Source organism: Staurois parvus, unplaced genomic scaffold (genome assembly GCF_062004578.1).
Source record: "Staurois parvus isolate SC_StPar_1 unplaced genomic scaffold, SC_StPar_1.0 ptg000155l, whole genome shotgun sequence".
Classification (NCBI taxonomy): Eukaryota; Metazoa; Chordata; class Amphibia; order Anura; family Ranidae; genus Staurois; species Staurois parvus.
The window spans coordinates 24,667,175-24,686,979 of NW_028317951.1; the positions used below are offsets into that span (position 1 = coordinate 24,667,175).

Consider the following 19,805-nt stretch of genomic DNA (forward strand, 5'->3'; position numbering starts at 1 on the left):
GATAAGCAGCAGTATCCTACTCATGATGAACTGTTAAATCACTTGCCTGCGCACTATGCACACAGTGCCACAAAGTTTTTGTGTGCAGGTTGCTATAGCAAAGGCAGAGCCATCAAAAAATTTCTCCTGCAGTTGTAGCAACCTCTAAACAACAGGGAAGCTATAGCATTTGCTCTCCTCTACTCTCTTCCTTCCTTTTGAGGACAGAAATCTCGCAATAACTAAAAAATGGTGCCTGAAGATTCCTGGGATTTGTGACACTGAACTCCCAGGAGTCGACAGAATAGATGCTACATCATTCACCTAGTAAAAAAAAGGAAATAGAGCAGGACAATTAAAAAAAAAGGTATAGGGAGAGCAAAAAAAATATTTTTTTTTTACCCAATTACGTTGTAGGAGGAGAGAATTATAATAAGAGGAACTGTAAAAATAAGCTAAAGATCTTTTTTAAATAATAATAATTTCAAAAATAATAATAATTGTGCATGAATTGCACATAAAACTTTACCTCAACTGCAGCTTTCGCCCTTTCAAATTCTTCTTCCAGTGACTGATTTCTGGACAGATATGCTCCCCCTAAACGTGATTCCCGATTCAGTAGTCCCTAAAAAAGAGATTTTTTTTTAAAATACAAAACTAAACATTCAAACACTTTTAATGACTAACTAGAAAGGAGGAAAAAAACTAAACATACAAAATTGTCAGCCAGATACCTGTGCCATAATCTCAGGAAATAATTTTCAGAAAAACCTAACCTGGCTGTTTATTATTTCCACCAAAAATAGTTGGCTGAGCACGTCTACAGCATGCTGCTTCTACCCAAACACATGGATTGGTTGAAATTCAACAATCATGTTATGTCTATGGGTATGTGCATTTGTATGTAAAGAATGATGTGCTTGTGCTTTTCCTTTTGGTCATAAAACACTGGCTACAAAACATGACACAAACCACCACTATACTCTGGAATACCAGAAAGACTCATACATCCATCACAATCCACAATAAAATATATGGAGGAACACGAGAAGGGACTCTTTCCAAGAAAAGAAAGGTAATCCCTCTGTTACATTACAGCTAGTGTCAGTAAACATTAGTAAATGTAAAATGAACAGTAGTAAAAGTAAATGTAAAGTATACTTTACAGAAGCATTTCACAGAGCAATCTATGACAGCAAGAGAGAGTGGTGAGCATCTTGTTACATTTTACCTAACACCATTGCAAATCCACTTATGCCTTTGTTCTGAAGGATTTAGGTACTGGCAACACAGCAGGTGCGTTACAACAATATATCTTCTGACTCTTTGAAAATGTACAAATACTGTATGAACTCAACTTGTATATTATATACATTTTAACAAAAGGGCTACTATGTTATTGTGCAATCTTTCAAAAGTTAATTGTTGGGATCTACAATGTGTGAACAAATTGCTCATTTTTCCTGTGTCTTTATCACATTAAACCACATTGAACTCGTATTGTAGCACACTATGCTACAACTGTAGGTGACGTTATTCATTCTTGAAAGGCTTGCTTTGAATTATACATGCTTTTGTATGAAATATTTCTAAACAAGGGTCAAAATTCTCTGATACACAAGGTGCAGATGCCACAGTGCACCTCTGCCCTATGGCAAATCATGCTTTCATGTTATCAGAGTGCCTGAGCATTTGGTTAAATAGAATAGACTATTAGGTAGCACACATCCTGCGCCAATGCAATTCCGGCATCTTTTTAGTGCAAAATTACTGACTATATCATGCACCAAGCCCCTGTGTAGAAATAAAATGAAATACCCCTTTAATCACTCAGTGTAATTAGTACATTTTCTGTTTTTATTTTGTGTTTTTTTTGTTAACTTTTTTTTGTCTGAGTATAGATCTATGCTTGTCTCAAACATGTTTGAAACTAATTACTGTTGACTGGCTCACTACCTCTGCTGGAAGTTTATTCCAAGCACCAACTACGCTTTCAGTAAAATAGTACTTTCAGAGATTAGTTTTGAACTTTCCTCCAGTTAGTTTAAGGTCATGTTCCCTGTGTTCTTGATTTTGGTTTCATGTTGAAAATACTTATAAAAAAGAATGTAGCGCTACACCCAAAATATATAAGCACATTTAAATAAAAATAAATATATATAAAAAATTGTGAAATCACAAAATCTCATAAAAAATATGTATATAAATGTGACAGTGATAACAATTAATTAGTGCCCATAAAACATAAAATCAATAAGGTAAATAGCTCAAAACAAGTGAAAAAAAACATTTCCATATATATATATATATATATGTATAAATCACGCATACACATATATATAAATATATTCACACGTGCCTCTTGTGAAGTGAAATGACCATTAAAATCGTACAAACAACAGTGCTCTCAAAGTCCAAAAAATATTGCTGGTGACCAAAGAGAAAACGGTGCTTCCAATAACTACTATTAGTGACCATAGGTAAAACTCGTGCAGATTTCTGAGTGCATAAATTCTGACAATCCGACCACCATCTGGATAAGCCTCTCACCTCATCCCTTCGACCCTTGCGGATCAAAGAGCAGTTGTGGATCCCCCTCACGGATCCTCCAAGAAAAAACTATCCCTCCAAAGGTTGTTCTCTCAGAAATAAGTATTCCCACTCTGGCTCTTCTCCAGGAAAGTATTACAGCATCAATCTCTCAAATGAGACAAAATGAATCCTCCCATAGTGCAGTATATTTTATTTATAACATAGGGACAGATGACATTAAGCATTTGCACTTACGTAGCAGCCAGTCCAAAACCTCATGCTTTCGGATGAGGGTATGTATGTATGGGTGTACAGCTGAATACACAGGTGTACCAAGATGGCCACCACGCCGGAAATACGTCACCACGTCAAGCCGACGCGTTGCGTCACAATGTCATGTGACTTCCTCAGGGCTGTCAATCACAGTGACGATCTCACCTTAAATACCCATCTTGGTGAAAGGAAACGCCCTCATGGGAGGTGATCTCCTCATTATCAATCCACCACTGCTTCCCGCGGCCATAACTTTGAAGACCACAAGGGCTTGACGTGGTGACGTATTTCCGGCGTGGCGGCCATCTTGGTACACCTGTGTATTCAGCTGTACACCCATACATACATACCCTCATCCGAAAGCATGAGGTTTTGGACTGGCTGCTACGTAAGTGCAAATGCTTAATGTCATCTGTCCCTATGTTATAAATAAAATATACTGCACTATGGGAGGATTCATTTTGTCTCATTTGAGAGATTGATGCTGTAATACTTTCCTGGAGAAGAGCCAGAGTGGGAATACTTATTTCTGAGAGAACAACCTTTGGAGGGATAGTTTTTTCTTGGAGGATCCGTGAGGGGGATCCACAACTGCTCTTTGATCCGCAAGGGTCGAAGGGATGAGGTGAGAGGCTTATCCAGATGGTGGTCAGATTGTCAGAATTTATGCACTCAGAAATCTGCACGAGTTTTACCTATGGTCACTAATAGTAGTTATTGGAAGCACCGTTTTCTCTTTGGTCACCAGCAATATTTTTTGGACTTTGAGAGCACTGTTGTTTGTACGATTTTAATGGTCATTTCACTTCACAAGAGGCACGTGTGAATATATTTATATATATGTGTATGCGTGATTTATACATATATATATATGGAAATGTTTTTTTTCACTTGTTTTGAGCTATTTACCTTATTGATTTTATGATTTTATGTTTTATGGGCACTAATTAATTGTTATCACTGTCACATTTATATACATATTTTTTATGAGATTTTGTGATTTCACAATTTTTTATATATATTTATTTTTATTTAAATGTGCTTATATATTTTGGGTGTAGCGCTACATTCTTTTTTATATTTATTTATCACAATTACTGGTATATGATTTAATGTTAGCAGCTTCCCCTGGGATTTATATATATTGATTTTAAACACTTGGGAGCGCAGGAGGTTCACACCACTAATGTTGAAAATACTGCCCTCCTGAACCTTATTCACCCTATTGATGTATTTAAATGTTTAATTCATGTCTCCCCTTTCCCTTCTTTTCTCCAGAATGTATATGTTAAGTTCCTGAAGTCGCTCTTGATATGTTTTATCTTCTAGACCTTTCACCATTTTTGTTACCCATGTCTGGACTCGTTCTATCTTAACAATATCTTTTTGTAAGTACTAGATAATGTAAAAAACTCCTGCGCTCAATGGAACACCTATTGATAAGCAGCACACACTCACCTCAACCACAAGGAAAGAAACCAAACCACTTTAAAAAGCAAAAACCCCCCTCAGAAGGGTAATCTAAATCCAGATTAATTTAATGGGAATTAGCAAAGAATATATGTATAATCTTATGAGCACTTACCACTGAATATTTATTGTGCATTCTATGTGTGATATTTCCATTTATCTCATTTGTATTTTAGTATAGGTTGTTAGCGCTGCACTATTTCTTGTAATTTTTATATCTTTTTGTAAGTGAGGTCCCCAGAACTGGACACAGTATCCTAAATGAGGTCTAACTAAAGACATAGGGTAATCAGGACCTCCTTCCTCCTGCTGGTGACCCCTCTAGTGATGCATCCTAGAATTGTATTTGCTTTCCACACTGCCTGGCCACACTGTTTGCTCAGTTTGCAATCATCTGAAATAAGTACCCCCAAGTCCTTTTCCTCTGAAGTGCTGTCCAACAATGTACCCCCAATGTTGTACTCTCTCAATGGATTATTTTTCCCTAGGTGCATTATTTTACACTTAGAAACATTGAACTCCAATTTCCACTTTTTTGACCAATCTTCCAGCAATGCCAAATCATGTTCCATGTTACAGACACCTCCAGGGATATCAACCTTATTACATACCTTTGTGTCATCAGCAAAAAGACATACCTTACCCAACAAACCTTTTAGTTATATCACTTACATATTGATAGATAGAACAGGACCTAGTACAGAGCCTTGTGATACACCGCTAGTGACTGGTCTCTGTTCAGAGTGAACCCCAGTTACAACCACACTCTATCCTTTAGCCAGCTGCATATCCACTGAACCACCCAAGGGCTATGTCCTAGCTTGTACAACGTTTGAATGAGATCATTATGTGGAACTGTATCAAATGCCTTGCTGAAATCAAGATATGCTATGTCCACAGCACCACCCTGGTCCAAAACATTGGTAATAAAGTAAAAAAATCCAATCAGATTAGTCTGACATGATTTGCCCTCAGTAAAGCTATGCTGCTTTGAATCTAGCCAGTTGTGTTTTTAAGTGATCAGTGGTCCTTCTTTTCAGGAGTGATTCCATTGACTTGACTACAACCGATGTTAAACTCACTGGCCTGTAATTGCCAGCTTCTACCTTGCTGCCATTCTTGTGGATAGGTACAATATTAGCTGTCCGCCATTCATGGGGAACTTCTCCTGTTAGAAGAGATTGATTAAAAAGATCAGTTATTAGTCTAACAACTATACCTAGAAGTTCTCTTAGAACTCTGGGATGAATTCCATTAGGGCCCATTGCTTTATTCATCTTTAACCAAGCCAGTTCCTTTGCTACCTCTGTCTCTGGAAATCCTAAAAATGATCCATCATTACTAGGGACCAATATGATTTCCCAACTTATTATTGTTAGTATAATTTATTTCTGAGAATACTGAACAAAAGTAATTGTTTAAGTGGTTTGCTACATCCAGGTCTCCCTTAACATAGGTGTTGTGCCCAGTTTTCATTTTAGTGATCCCATCATATGTTTTCTTTATATCATTAACCACTTGCCTCCAGAGGATTTAACCCCCTTCCTGACCAGGCCATTTTTTGCGATATGGTGCTGCGTTACTTTAACTGACAATTGCTTGGTCATGCAACACTGTACATAAATTACGTTTATGTCCTTTTTTCCCACACAAATATAGATTTCTTTTGGTGGTATTTGATCACCTCTGCATTCCTTATTTTTTGCACTATGATCAAAAGAAGACCGCCAATTTTGAAAAAAGAAAAACCACCAATATTTTTGACTTTTTGCTATAAAACATATCCAGTTTAAAAATTTAAAAAATCAAATTTAGGCCAAAATGTATTCTGCTACATGTCTTTGCTAAACAAAATCCCAATACGTGTAAATTAATTGGTTTATGTGAAAGTTATAGCGTCTACAAATGGTGGTATATATACTGTAATTTTTTTTTTTTTAGTAGTAAAGACAGCGATCAGCGACTTACTGCAGGACTGCGGGACTACGGCAGGCATTCTAACACTAGGCGGGAACTGATTAACTGCCACTGACATCCCCGGTGACACTAATACAGTGATCAGTCCAAATAAAAATCACTGACACTGTACTAATGACGCTGGGCAGGAAGGGGTTAACAGCTGGGGCGATCAAACGGTTAATAGTGTGCTATGTTGTGTTTTACATAGTGGGCTGTGTGTGTTTTAATATGTAGACAAGCTGCTTTGTATTGCTCTTATGTGCAGAGCAATACAAAGCAGCCTGTTTGTGCTGACAGGGGAGAGATCTGTGTTGTTTACACACAGACCTCTACCCTGTCAGCTCCATCAACGATCACTGAGTCCTGGCCAAGACCTGGTGATTGACATCCGCATTACTACAGATACCTTCAGATTTCCCATACCTTCAGAAGCCAATTTCCAAGACAACAAATATCTCCCTCATACTCTGAGTTGGAGGCTATCCTTCAAACTTGGAGAAACCCACATAGGAGCTGTACCGATACCTTCTAGTGGCAGCTAGCCCAGAGTTAACATCTCTACAACAGAAATGGAGGCTGGATATCCCTAGCCTGGATGATGATGACTGGTCTGAGATATGGGATTCTCCCTTTTTTCCCCTAGTCTCTGCCAGAGATAAATTAATACAATTAAAAATTTTGCACCAGGTATAATTGACCCCACACCGGCTGCACAGAATGACCTCCTCACTCCCTTCAACCTGTTGCTGTTGTTCACATCATACTGGGGAATTCTTCTATACATTTTGGTCCCGCCCTGCTATTGTGCCATTTTGGCAGGAGGTACTGCAAACTATTGGAGGAATAACACAAACAACAGTACCCCTTGACCCAAAATATTTTCTGTTGGGGCTGGTGGAACCCTTAGCTCCCATAGCGGCTTAATAATACACTGTTGTTTTATGCATGTAAGGCAATTACATTGTGCGGGAAGCAAGCCTCTCCTCCTACGACAAATTTCTGGAAGCGTTTAGTGAATTCGAGCATGCCTCTATATCAAACCACCTACGCTAACAGAGGGTACCCCTGTATATTTCACAAAATCTGGTCCTACTAGTTAGATAACACCTCCACCGCCACCATAGTGGATGATTGGAGGGCTTAGAAGTGTTTGTATTTACTTGCTGTGTCTTCTCTTACTTGTAAAGGGTCTCTGAATTTAACTGTGTGTGTTTAAGCCTTGCATGTCATGTAACTCCCCCCCCCCTTCCCGGGTTTAGTTTTAGCTGTTTTTTTGTGTTGTTTCTGTTGGGCCAAGGCCTTGCCTTTGTGCTGGCACTGTCTGTTTATTTTTCCTTTTGTTGTACTGTATGTGTTCTCTGTTAAACTTGATAAAACAGATTAAATAAAAAAAAACAAAAAAATTTAACGAAGTACTTTCTCTTGTTGTCCATTATGTACAGGTAAGACGTCCGAAAATGTAACAGTACATCCTAACTGTTGAAGATCCTGTCCAAAAAACTGAAAATCCTTCTGTACAGAACACATCATTCTGGGACAAATCATTTGTGCCAAGGTGCACAACAAAATCAACATTGCACTCCTCACTAGCTTTTTTGACAATTTTTAAAATACGCCTTTTATCTCTCCTAACAGTAGCACCAGGTAAACATCCATCTTCCTTTGACACTAATAGTGTGGCAATTGTACAACCAAAGGCATTCAGGCGTGGCTACCAGACATACAGTATAATCCATGCATATCTTCTGTAATCACATATTTGTACTCCTATTCTAGGAGATTATACACATTTTCAAATAGATACATTACTTAATTTTTAACAAACTAGAAAGAAAAAAACAATAAACTGGCTGTGGGCTGGGCTAATGATGCAAGTAATGGTATCCAGGTGAGTCACTGTGGAGACAAGTGGCTGGTAATTAACCGATAGCTGAGAAGCTTCTGAGCAGTGGAAGAAAAGAGCTGCTCATTAAGTAGCAGGAGCCCAGCCCTGACAGGGACTTTGTGTGGCGGAGTAGTTTGTTGTGGCACTTGAGGTGGAGGTATTTGAGTGGGTTAGTGTGTTCTTGTTAGTTCATGTTTACTTGTTGGTTCATGGTTTACATTCAATGTTTGGTTTATTGTTCCAAAAAAAAAAATAATATATATATATATAAAAATCACTTTGTGTTAAAGTGCATCGCTTCATTATTTTTAAAATTATTTTTATAACAATAATATTATTTTTTTTTACTGGTGGATGAAATGCTGCAAGCAGAAAATGTTTCCATGTTTTTGAGACATATATACTGTAGCAGGCCTTACAACAGGTAGTGAGCAAGTGTTGAAAGACTGCCATAAACATCAGTGCTTTAGTCAGGATTAGACCAGTCAAACAACACTGAAACAATGCTCCAGTCTTGAGATCCCCATGAGATGTTCCAGTGGTACAGAAAACAATTAGTATGGTAAAAGCATCTAAATATGATTTAGTCTAGAATGAAATTCCATTAACTAGTATGGAGTATTGATAATGGATTTAAAAATACACCTGTCCTAATATAGCAACATTTCAGCAGCTGACTACCAGACCATCAATATTTAATGATTTGCTCCATTACAAACCACAGAATATAAAGGTCATTTTTCATGAGGTGAAAACAACCAAATCGTAAAACATTAAAGCATTAGTGGAAAAAGAAGGCCATTCCCATAACCGCTTGTTAGTGACCCTCTGATCCTTGGATCTGCTGAATAATAGATACACTTATGTGAAAGGCATTTTTTCAAACATGCCAGGGCTCAAACAATAATACAGCGAGCAGTGTGTGTAATTTTTTTCTGCTGACCCAGAGTATCTTAATATTTAGGCCTCATGCAAACTTGGCATCAACCCTGGTGCATGAATCTATAGTGTATAGGAGCTGGTGAAAGGTACAGGCACACCATCCAGCCACACTGCCGGGAGGCTGTCAAAGTATATTATTATACAGGATTTATATAGCGCCAACAGTTTACTCAGCGCTTTACAATATAACGGGAGACAATACAGCAACAATACAGTTTAATACAAGAGGGATAGGAGGGCCCTTCTCCTTGGAGCTTACAATCTAGGAGGGAGTGGTACAAAAGGTAGTAACTGTTGGGGATGAACTAGTTGGAAGAGTAGAAGATTCCATTATTAGCTGAGGGCAGGATAGGCTTCCCTGAAGAGATAGGTTTTCAGAGATTGCCTAAAAGTGAGCAGAGTAGGCGATAGTCTGATAAATTGGGGTAGAGAATTGCAGAGGATAGAAAAGCTGTGGAGAAGTCCTGGAGACAAGCATGGGAGGAGGAGACAAGGGAGCTAGAGAGTAGGAGGTCTTGCGAGGAGCGGAGAGTAGTTTGGGGCAGTGTTATGAATAGCTTTGTACGTCAATGTTAGCATTTTGAATTTTATCTGTTGGGCAATGGGAAGCCAGTGGAGGGATTGGCAGAGAGGGGTGGCAGATACAGAACGGTTAGTAAGGTGGATGAGTCTGGCAGCAGCATTCATGATAGACTGAAGAGGGGATACCCTGCGATTAGGTAGGCCAATGAGGAGGGAGTTACAGTAGTCAAGGTGAGATATAACAAGGGAGTGAATAAGTTGCTTAGTGGTTTCCGAGGTTAGGAACGGCCGTATCTTGGAGATGTTGTGGAGGTGAAGTCTACAAGATTTGGACAGTGAATGGATTTGGGACTGAAAGGACAGATGGGAGTCTAGGATTACACCTAGTACCCTGGCATGAGGGGAGGGATTGATGATTGTGTTATTGATCTTGATGGAGAAGTCATGGGAGGGGGCACGGGCTGGGGGGAATACTAAGAGCTCAGTTTTGGAAGATTGAGTTTGAAGAAGTGGAGTGACATCCATGCCGATATGTCACTTAGTAGGTTAGTAATACGAGAGGAGACTGAAGGGGTGAGGTGAGGGGTAGAAAGTAGATTTGTGTGTCATCAGCATAGAGATGGTACTTAATGCCATGGGAGTTTATCAAGTGACCAAAGGAGGAGGTGTAGATAGAGAAGGGGTCCAAGGACAGAACCTTGAGGGACCCCTACAGAAAAAGGGAGTGAAGAGGAGGAGGCAGCGTTATAGGTAACGCTGAAGGAGCGCTGTGATAGGTAGGAGGAGAACCAGGAGAGAGTCTCTGAGGCCAAGAGAGTGGAGTTTTTTGAGGAGGAGGGGATGGTCAACAGTATCAAAAGCCGCAGAGAGGTCAAGTAGTAAGAGTATGGAGTAGTGGCCATTGGTTTTAGCTGTTAGTAGATCATTAGTGAGTTTTATTAGGGCAGTTTCAGTGGAGTGTAGTGAGCAAAAGCCAGACTGTAAAGGGTCAAGAAGGTTGTTGTCAGTGAGGTAGGAGCTCAGGCAATTGCGTGGCTGAAAGCTGCAAGGTACACATAGTGTTACTTACATTTAATGCAGTATACATCCAGAGATGAATGCCTGGAACCCAGACTGCTTGTGTTCTGGGCATTTGTCTCTAGGTGCATACTGTACTAAATGTAAGTACCGCTCAGTGCAACATCCAGCTCTACCCAGCTGTAGCAGCTGTCTGACTCTTACAGAGTTTCACAATCTTCAGGCAGTGGGGCTGGATGTGCACCTATATCTCCACCCACACCTAAATGTCAGGATCTCATGCACTGGGGCTAAAGACCCAGTGTGAATGAGGCCTTAAAAATCATTTTAAGGCTCAAATAAAACAAATCAACCATTTTCAAATTTCACATCTAAAAGCTAGAGATGAGCAAATTTGTTCTCATAAACCAAAATAAGACCTAATTCTCACAACCCCCTCTATGAGTGAACTTGTTTAATTGTCTATAGAACCCATTACCCTCCCTGTTTTTCATCTGCAGTCTTTATTACTTTGTACTTGGTGATTCTATCCTCACTCAGGCACTTCCGGTTATAAGAAAACTGTCCCATTTGTGTTCCTGTGCTGTCACCCTATCACATGTGCCTCTGGTGGAGATTATGAATGGCTTAGCAGGTACAGACTACTGTTGTCACTGTAGAAAAGTGGGTTCAGAGGAATTATATGCAGCTAACCCTGGAATAACTCTTTATAGACAGCAAATAGCTGGAAGAGATCAACAGTACCAAGATACAAAAAATGAAAAAAGTGAAAACAGCATGTTATAAAAAAAATAAGATACACAGTTCTTTAACGAACCAAACATCATTCGGTAAGGGTTTACATTTTAACTGGAATAATTCTTTGTAGACAGCATAATAGCTGGAAAAGATAAATATTACCAAGATACAAAAAATGAAAAAAGTGAAAACAGCATGTTATAAAAAAAATAAGATGCACAGTTCTTTAGCAAACCAAACCTCAATTGGTAACGGTTTACATTTGAACTATGTTAACCCACTAAGGAAGTAGCAATGCTACATAAAATAGCTCTCTTTTGAGGAATGTAGGTGGAAACAGTGGTGGATATTTTTAATTGAAAAAAGAAATGATCAATGGTTGGATTTGGTTGAATATCAGTAAAAAAGGGCATTTGTATCTGTACAAGTAACAATGCTTGTATGTACTAAAAAATGTGTTTGAACTTCATAAACATTTTTTGTGGCTCAAACTGCTGGATCTCCACTATTTCTTACAATAAAGGTCATGCACTACCATTGCTTTTCTTAGTGGAATGTATTTAGTCATCTACTTATTTCAGTAGAGTTCTACTGAATTTTCAATTCCTCTTATCCCTTCAATTTTGGGCTGGATTCAAAATTTTGCATTTGCATTTTCTTGCTTTTTTGAATGTTTTGGGCAGGTGCCTTGATGTGTGTTGCCATTTTTAAACCATATATGCACTTATTTTTAATGTTTTACATAGCTATACCTGCAAAAGGGGCCAGCATGAAGTGATCTACCAGGACTTAATTTTCTGGCGAAAGTTCCACTTTAAATTGCAATAGGCTAAATTTATTAACTATTTTCTCAACCACATGTGATCATATTTGCAATTAATGCCATTTTAATTGATAATATTAACCCACAGGTGTTCATTTTCTACAGTGCAGACCTATGTAATGACCAAGCTTTAAAACTGTTATTTAGAGTAATACTTTGTCTAATTTGCATCCATAAATCATGCAGCAGGAAGCTGGAAGACCTTTTGTGGATGTGACCCTTTTTATCTAGCTGGGCAGAGCTGTTTGAGATGTCTTTATTCTTAAAAGCCTAAAGTTTTGTAATTAGCATTTTCTTTCTCGAGCTACAGCACTAGAAACAATCTTTCTAAACTGGAATAATTGCTAATTATTCATCACCACTTATCTCTTTTATAGATGTCCCATGCTTTGAGTAGAAACATGTTAATTAACAACAGTAGAGTCACCCATGTATCTCTGGACATATGGTGGTCATTTCAAAATGTTCACATTTGTTAAGATAGGTTGTACATAATATAAATATGCTATTTATTGAATGGTTGATATTCATGGGCAGTACAAATAAAATATTTAGTTCATCATACGCACCTAGAACCATTTGCATCACTGCCGGCTTCTGAAAGAACTTACAAGTTACTGTTGCTACCATCCATAATGCGTACCAGGGCCAGTTTGGTCAAACACAAATATGGAAGGGAACCCATGGAAAAAATGGGGAAAAATAAACACTCTATCTGATTCCATGGCCCAAAGCTGTAAGAAGCATATAATAGATACTTAGCCACCATGTTGTACTTGAGAGTCTCCCATTGGATTTTAACCTCCTTAGCGGTATTCCCGAGTGTAGCTCGGGGTAACATTTCAGTACCAAAAGCGGTAACCCCGAGCTACACTCGGGAATACCATGCGGCACTGCTCCGGCATGTGTTCTTCACTTACCTTACCCTGCGCTCCCACGATGTGTCCCCTGCAGCGTCCCCGGCCATCTCCTCCGGCCGGCTTCTGTGTCCTGTCCCTGTGACGTCGGGACGTACGGGCGCCGCCGCCGGAAATTTAAAAATTTTAAAAAATTTCATTTTTTTTTTTTACATTTTACATAGTAAAACATTGCTGTCTCAACCAATTTCACATACATTTTGTCCCTAGTGCTTTGTCCTGTGCCCTGCCTGCATTTTGTCTGTTCTTTCTGCCTGGAAACTGAGAAACGTCCATGCATCCAAAAAGTGTCCCTTTAGGTCAAAAGCGGTTTAGATCAGCTAGAGAACAGCGATAGTAAATTAGAACCACTTGCAGAATTGAGTGATAATGATTCGTGGGGAAATTCGTCATCAGACACTGAAAACGATTTTGCGACTGAGCTCAGCGATGTGCGAACTTGGCGCTATATTTCAAATTTCAGTGTTTTTGGTTTGATTATATTATTGAATTAAATTTTTTATTATTTTTATATTATTTTTATGATTATTTATTAAATTATAATTTATGATTTTGTGTTTCAAATTTTATCATACCCGGGATGTTTACTAGACTCTTGTTTGGACAGATTTCAGTGAGTTATTCCTAAATATTACAGGCCTACAATTAAAAAAATACATATTTCCATGCAAAAAAATGGTACCGCTTTCAGCACCAAAAATCTGAAATAATCATACCGCCAGGGAGGTTAATAAGCAGGGGAAAATAATTGAAAATGTGCACTTTTGCTCAGTTTGCAGATTATTAAAATGTGTTGAATCCATACTGAAACTCTTCCAACATACAGGAAAGTTTTGGTTGTTGAGGACACTGAAATTCTGTAAGAATAAATTACTAAATGACAATTAATTAAGAGTAACTGTCTGATGAATACATTTCTCAGCACTTTTATTTCTTGATAAATTTTCAAAGTTAACACACCAGGAGAATGTTCTTTATTTTAACCACCCTGCTACCATCCTTGTAGTAAAACAGCCTCTAAAGGAGGCTGTTATTCTCAGTGGATGGTTTTAAACATCCTTTTCTGTATTGTTGGTGCACATGTCTAGCTCATGCACAATGCCACTTCATCCACTGTTCTCAGACAACAGACAGCAGAGGCACAATCAGAGTGGCTCAGTGCCTTGTGATTGCTGCAATGGCCAATCACAGTGATCACAAATGTAAATACTACAATTGTTTGAATGTGAGAGCTCTCCCCTCCCTTTCACAATGGAGGAAGGAGGAACCAATGAATGAATCATTCAATAACAAAAAATCATAGGTAGGCAGACAGGCATCATTTTATTGTGGGATTGTTTAGTTGCTGCAGTTAACCCTTTCACCAACATCTTCTCCTGTACTTGGCATCTCCATCCAGTTTCAGGATGTTACCTGTATACCATGCCCTTCACTTCCCTTATCCTACACATTAACACCATAATTATCATCCTCTCCGTGTATGTGACCTGTATCATGATTGATGTTATGGAATTCAGCAGGAGGAGTGAGACTTTGTGGCAGAATTGCAGAGCATAGAACCCATTTGGCTAAGTCTCCCATAGCTGAAATATTGGTAAAATTAGTACACATAAACACAATATATTGGCCAGTATTTTGGTAAAATCTAAAAAGATGTTGCATTGTGTAAATACAGTCATGGCCGAAATTGTTGGCACCCTTGATATTTCTCCAGGAAATCATGTATTTCTCACGAAACGTATTGCATTAACACATGTTTTGCTATACACATGTTTATTCCCTTTGTGTGTATTGGGACAAAACAAAAAAAGGGAGGAAAGAAAGCAAATTCGACATAATGTCACACAAACCTCCAAAAATGGGCTGGACAAAAGTATTGGCACCCTTTCACAACTGCGGATAAATAAGAATGTTACAAGCATGTGATGCTCCTGTAAACTCACCTGGGGCAAGTAACAGGTGTGGGCAATATAGAAATCACACCTGAAAGCAGATAAAAAGGAGAGACGTTCACTTAACCTTTGCATTGTGTGTCTGTCTGTGCCACACTAAGCATGGACAACAGAAAGAGGAGACGAGAACTGTCTGAGGACCTGAGAACCAAAATTGTGGCAAAATATCAACAATCTCAAGGTTACAAGTCCATCTCCAGAGAACTAGATTTGCCTTTGTCCACAGTGCGCAACATTATCAAGAAGTTTGCAACCCATGGCACTGTAGCTAATCTCCCTGGTCGTGGACGGATGAGGAAAATTGATGAAAGATTGCAACGCAGAATAGTCCGGATGGTGGATAAGCAGCCCCAAACATGTTCCAAAGACATTCAAGCTGTCCTGCAGGCTCAGGGAGCATCAGTGTCAGCGCGAACTATCCGTCGACATTTAAATGAAATGAAACGCTATGGCAGGAGACCCAGGAGGACCCCACTGCTGACACAGAGACATAAAAAAGCAAGACTACAGTTTGCCAAAATGTACTTGAGTAAGCCAAAAGCCTTCTGGGAAAACGTCTTGTGGACAGATGAGACCAAGATAGAGCTTTTCGGTAAAGCACATCATTCTACTGTTTACCGAAAACGGAATGAGGCCTACAAAGAACAAAACACAGTACCTACGGTAAAATATGGTGGAGGTTCAATGATGTTTTGGGGTTGTTTTGCTGCCTCTGGCACTGGGTGCCTTGACTGTGTGCAAGGCATCATGAAATCTGAGGATTACCAAAGGATTTTGGGTCGCACTGTAGGTCCCAGTGTCAGAAAGCTGGGTTTGCGTCCAAGATCCTGGGTCTTCCAGCAGGACAATGACCCCAAACATACGTCAAAAAGCACTCAGAAATGGATGGCAAAGAAGCGCTGGAGAGTTCTGAAGTGGCCAGCAATGAGCCCAGATCTAAATCCCATTGAACACCTGTGGAGAGATCTTAAAATTGCTGTTGGGAAAAGGTGTCCTTCCAATAAGAGAGACCTGGAGCTGTTTGCAAAGGAAGAGTGGTCCAAAATTCCGGGTGAGAGGTGTCAGAAGCTTATTGATGGTTATAGGAAGCGACTGATTTCAGTTATGTTTTCCAAAGGGTGTGCAACCAAATATTAAGTTAAGGGTGCCAATACTTTTGTCCAGCCCATTTTTGGGGTTTTGTGTGACATTATGTCATATTTGCTTTTCTGCCTCTGTTTTATATTTGTTCCAATACATACAAAGGGAATAAACATGTGTATAGCAAAACATGTGTTAATGCAATACCTTTTTTGTGTGAAATACTTGATTTTCAGGAAAAATATCAAGGGTGCCAACAATTTCGGCCATGACTGTAAATACCAATGATGTCAAGCCTTGAAATGTACCTAAATGTAGTGGTAGAGGGGCGCTGGGCATGGATTTTCACCGGTTATCAAAAAGTGGACAAAGTCATTACATGAGCCTAATTGGTCTGTATTCGGCTGCTTGGATACCCCAGTAGAGGACATTTATTAGAGTTGAGACATCCAGGTGTAATAGATCAAAGAAATTGCGAAATTAATAATAGTTCAATTGGTTACAACAATCAGGGCAAAAGGCAGCCAACATATTTTGGGGACCACACGATCTACCGTCATCAGGGCTGAGTGAAATGGCAGAATGTTAAATGAATTAATCCGTACTCCTAAGCAGACCGATCTGCAGGTAAAGGATGTTATAGACAACAGCCAGTGTGGGTATTCACAGTACAAATAACCTTTGCTACTGACCAACACTCCAGTTGTGGGCAGACCCTCTCATCATCCCCACATACAGGGCAGACCCTCTCCATCCTCACATACAATGCATGACTCTTGGCCCTACATTGTATGTGATGACATCACAGTTTGACCACTGGCTTCAGGGGACAGGCCCCACAGCATGAAAGAAACCTACCTATTCCTTTACCCCTAGACTTTTGAGCATTTAACCCTTTCAGTACAGGAAGGTGTCACTTTCTTTTGGTGCCCAAAGTGGAGCTTAAATACCCAGCCCTATGCAAGGGTATTTTAAAAAGATGACTTTTGCTAGTACACAGTTGAATAATTGAAGTAAACACATCTTCACTTCTTTCACTATGCTAAATGAACATTAATTTTGCAAAGTGAGCATACACATCACAAAGTGAACATGCTTTACCTCTTTAATAAATGAACCGCAGTTTTGTTTTAGCCTCTTTATTAACATGAGGTCTAGAATTTGTAGTAACTTACACTTATGTCATATTTACTATGTGTATTTTCTTAAATTGCTTCCATTTGTCTTATGGAAATTGACAGGTTAACGCGGGGCCAGTCCTGGCAAAAAAGGGAAACCTAGCATGAATATAGAATGGCGGTTGTCGAGACAACACAATCAGCCTCCTGTTGCGTTAGAAAGTAGATGAGTGCCTGACATCTTTTTTCCTTATTCTCTACTTCTGAACTTCATCTAAATTAGAATTTGAATGTAATGGATTTTATGCTTCCCGTGGCTCCTCATTTAGATATTATATTGTTTATTTCGGGTGCATAAAGAGCTGAGTTAATGCATAAATTCCACTTTTGCTTCACTACTATAGCTGATGAAAGTACCTGAAAACAATGAACTCTGTAAGTGGTATGTCCTATAAAACATGAAGTGCAGCATTATATCAAAATATAACTCATAAAGATGCTAATATAACTGCATTTGATATTCTTCTTGCCATAGACTCTGTTGTTATAACCAGGGTAGAGAACGCCCAATTAATTGAGTTACTCAGTTTCTGCAATTGTACTTTTATAAAATCACATTAATATAACTTATTAGAAGTGTATGACTTGCTTTTGTAACATAATTCTAGGCTCAATTCACAAAGTTATCAGACTAGGAAAGGATCCTTATTTTCCAAAAAAGTCAATGAGTTTTGAAACTTCTAGTCACTTGCTGATTGCAATATGCATATATACACTGCAGTTAGCAAGTTGTATACCAGGGTTATGGCTGAGGCTATACGCCATGACCTCTCTATTTTTTTTCCAGCCAGCTACTGGCTTTCTCCTGAAAGCAATCCTAGCGGCTAATGAGGAACACTCCTTCAGCTGCTTACTGGTGTTTCTCAGGCTTACCGTTCCCACCAGTGGGCCCTCTAAATGATCCGATGGGTTGCACAACTGGCCATAGAGGCGATCAGAGACCAGATCACCTCTGATCGTCTCTATGGCCTTAGAGGACTGGAGCGCTGTTCCGGCCATTTTTTTTTTAAAGCAAAAGATCAAAAAAAAGTTTTCGATTTTTTGCTCTTAAAGGTTGAGCCTTGGTGTCTTATTGACCCCAGATCTCTCCATAAAGAGTACCTGTCATCCCTTATTTCTTTTACAAGAGATGTTTAATAGGAATAAAAGTGATTAAAAAAAATTAAATGGACCGTGGAAAAATAAGAAATAAACTAATTAAAATAAATTAAACATTTAAAGCTCTCCCATCCTTTGTGCTCGTGCGAAGAAGTGAATGCAGACATAGGCCACACCCACATATGTAAACAGCATTTAAACCACACAGTCAGAGCAAGAAAAATAAATCTAGTGCTAGGTAACCTGTTAAAATTTTAAAAAAATCACCTGTGGAGATTTTTAAGTATCGTAGTTTGTCACCATTTCATGAGTGTGTGCAATTTTAAATTGTGACATGTTAGGTATCTATTTACTTGGCATAACATCATCTTTTATATTTTACCAAAAAATCGGGTTATCTATTGTGCTTTTTGCATTCATTAAAGTGTATTTTGTGTTTGAAAAACCGCTGTGCAAATACCGCGTGACATAAAATATTGCAACAATCACCATTTTATTCTCTGGGATCTCTGCAAAAAAATTAATATATAATGTTTGAGGGTTATAAGTAATTTTCTGTGGTTGTCCACAAAGTCAAGAAATCTAGTTAGTAGATGAAGTACATTGAATTACATTAAATAGAAACAAACAAGTCTTTTTGGAATGACAATGTTTCATTCTTAAAGCAACTCTGTCACGAGTCAATTAAATTAAAGTAAACAGTACTTGGGGAAAAAAGGGATAAATAATTATCTCTCTTGCGGCTCTATTTCTGAGGAATCCCTCAAGGTCTGCTGGAAAACCAAAACTTTGGAGAGTGTCAATTTCCTGCATCCTGGCATAGTGCGCACTGCTTCACCTTGCCAGCCTCTACATTAGTACTTTGTCCTGTAGTGATATAGAGATTGGCAGAAGGAACCAATGATTGTTGAGGGGGACACAGGAGATTGATTCTCCTGAAATTATTTTTTACAGAAGACATTTTGGGGACAATTCCCAAAAGACCTTCAGCAGAGTGAGTTGTGGAAAAAGGTAGATATTTACCACCTTTTTTTCAGGTAACACCCTTTGTTTCAATTTAAAGGGCACTAGGGTTGCCTTATGGCTTATTTAATAAACTGATGCCAAGAACGTATGACTTATGCTTCATTACTAGGGATTGCTGTATATGTTCTTTTGGAAAGCATTTAATAATGAAGGCTTGAGTTGCCTGACACCTATATCCACTTTATGGCTGCTAAATATTAATCCTTATGATATTTCCATAGAGAGAAAGATGGTATTAAGAGAATAGAGACTACTGGATAGAAAGCACAATTATGTTCTAGAGAACATCTCTCTAGTTATAGTCAGCATTCTGACAACACTGCTATATCCTAATTAAATCTCTGCCCTTCTCTTACAAAGCAATGTTCTATGCCTGAGCAACCTGGGTATTTCTGCATACGGTGCCGTGGTATT

At 38.8% G+C, this 19,805-nt stretch overlaps 1 protein-coding gene across 3 annotated transcripts in view; it reads right to left on the bottom strand.

Annotated features, from left to right (window-relative positions):
• Nucleotides 1–19,805, bottom strand: part of PEX5L (peroxisomal biogenesis factor 5 like) — a 350,959-nt gene that overhangs the window by 86,929 nt on the left and 244,225 nt on the right. For all 3 annotated transcript variants that reach the window (XM_089675554.1, XM_089675556.1, XM_089675555.1), the window contains one exon: nucleotides 509–604. In XM_089675554.1, the coding sequence (XP_089531680.1) occupies nucleotides 509–604 (96 nt within the window). The remainder of the gene's footprint in view (nucleotides 1–508; nucleotides 605–19,805) is intronic.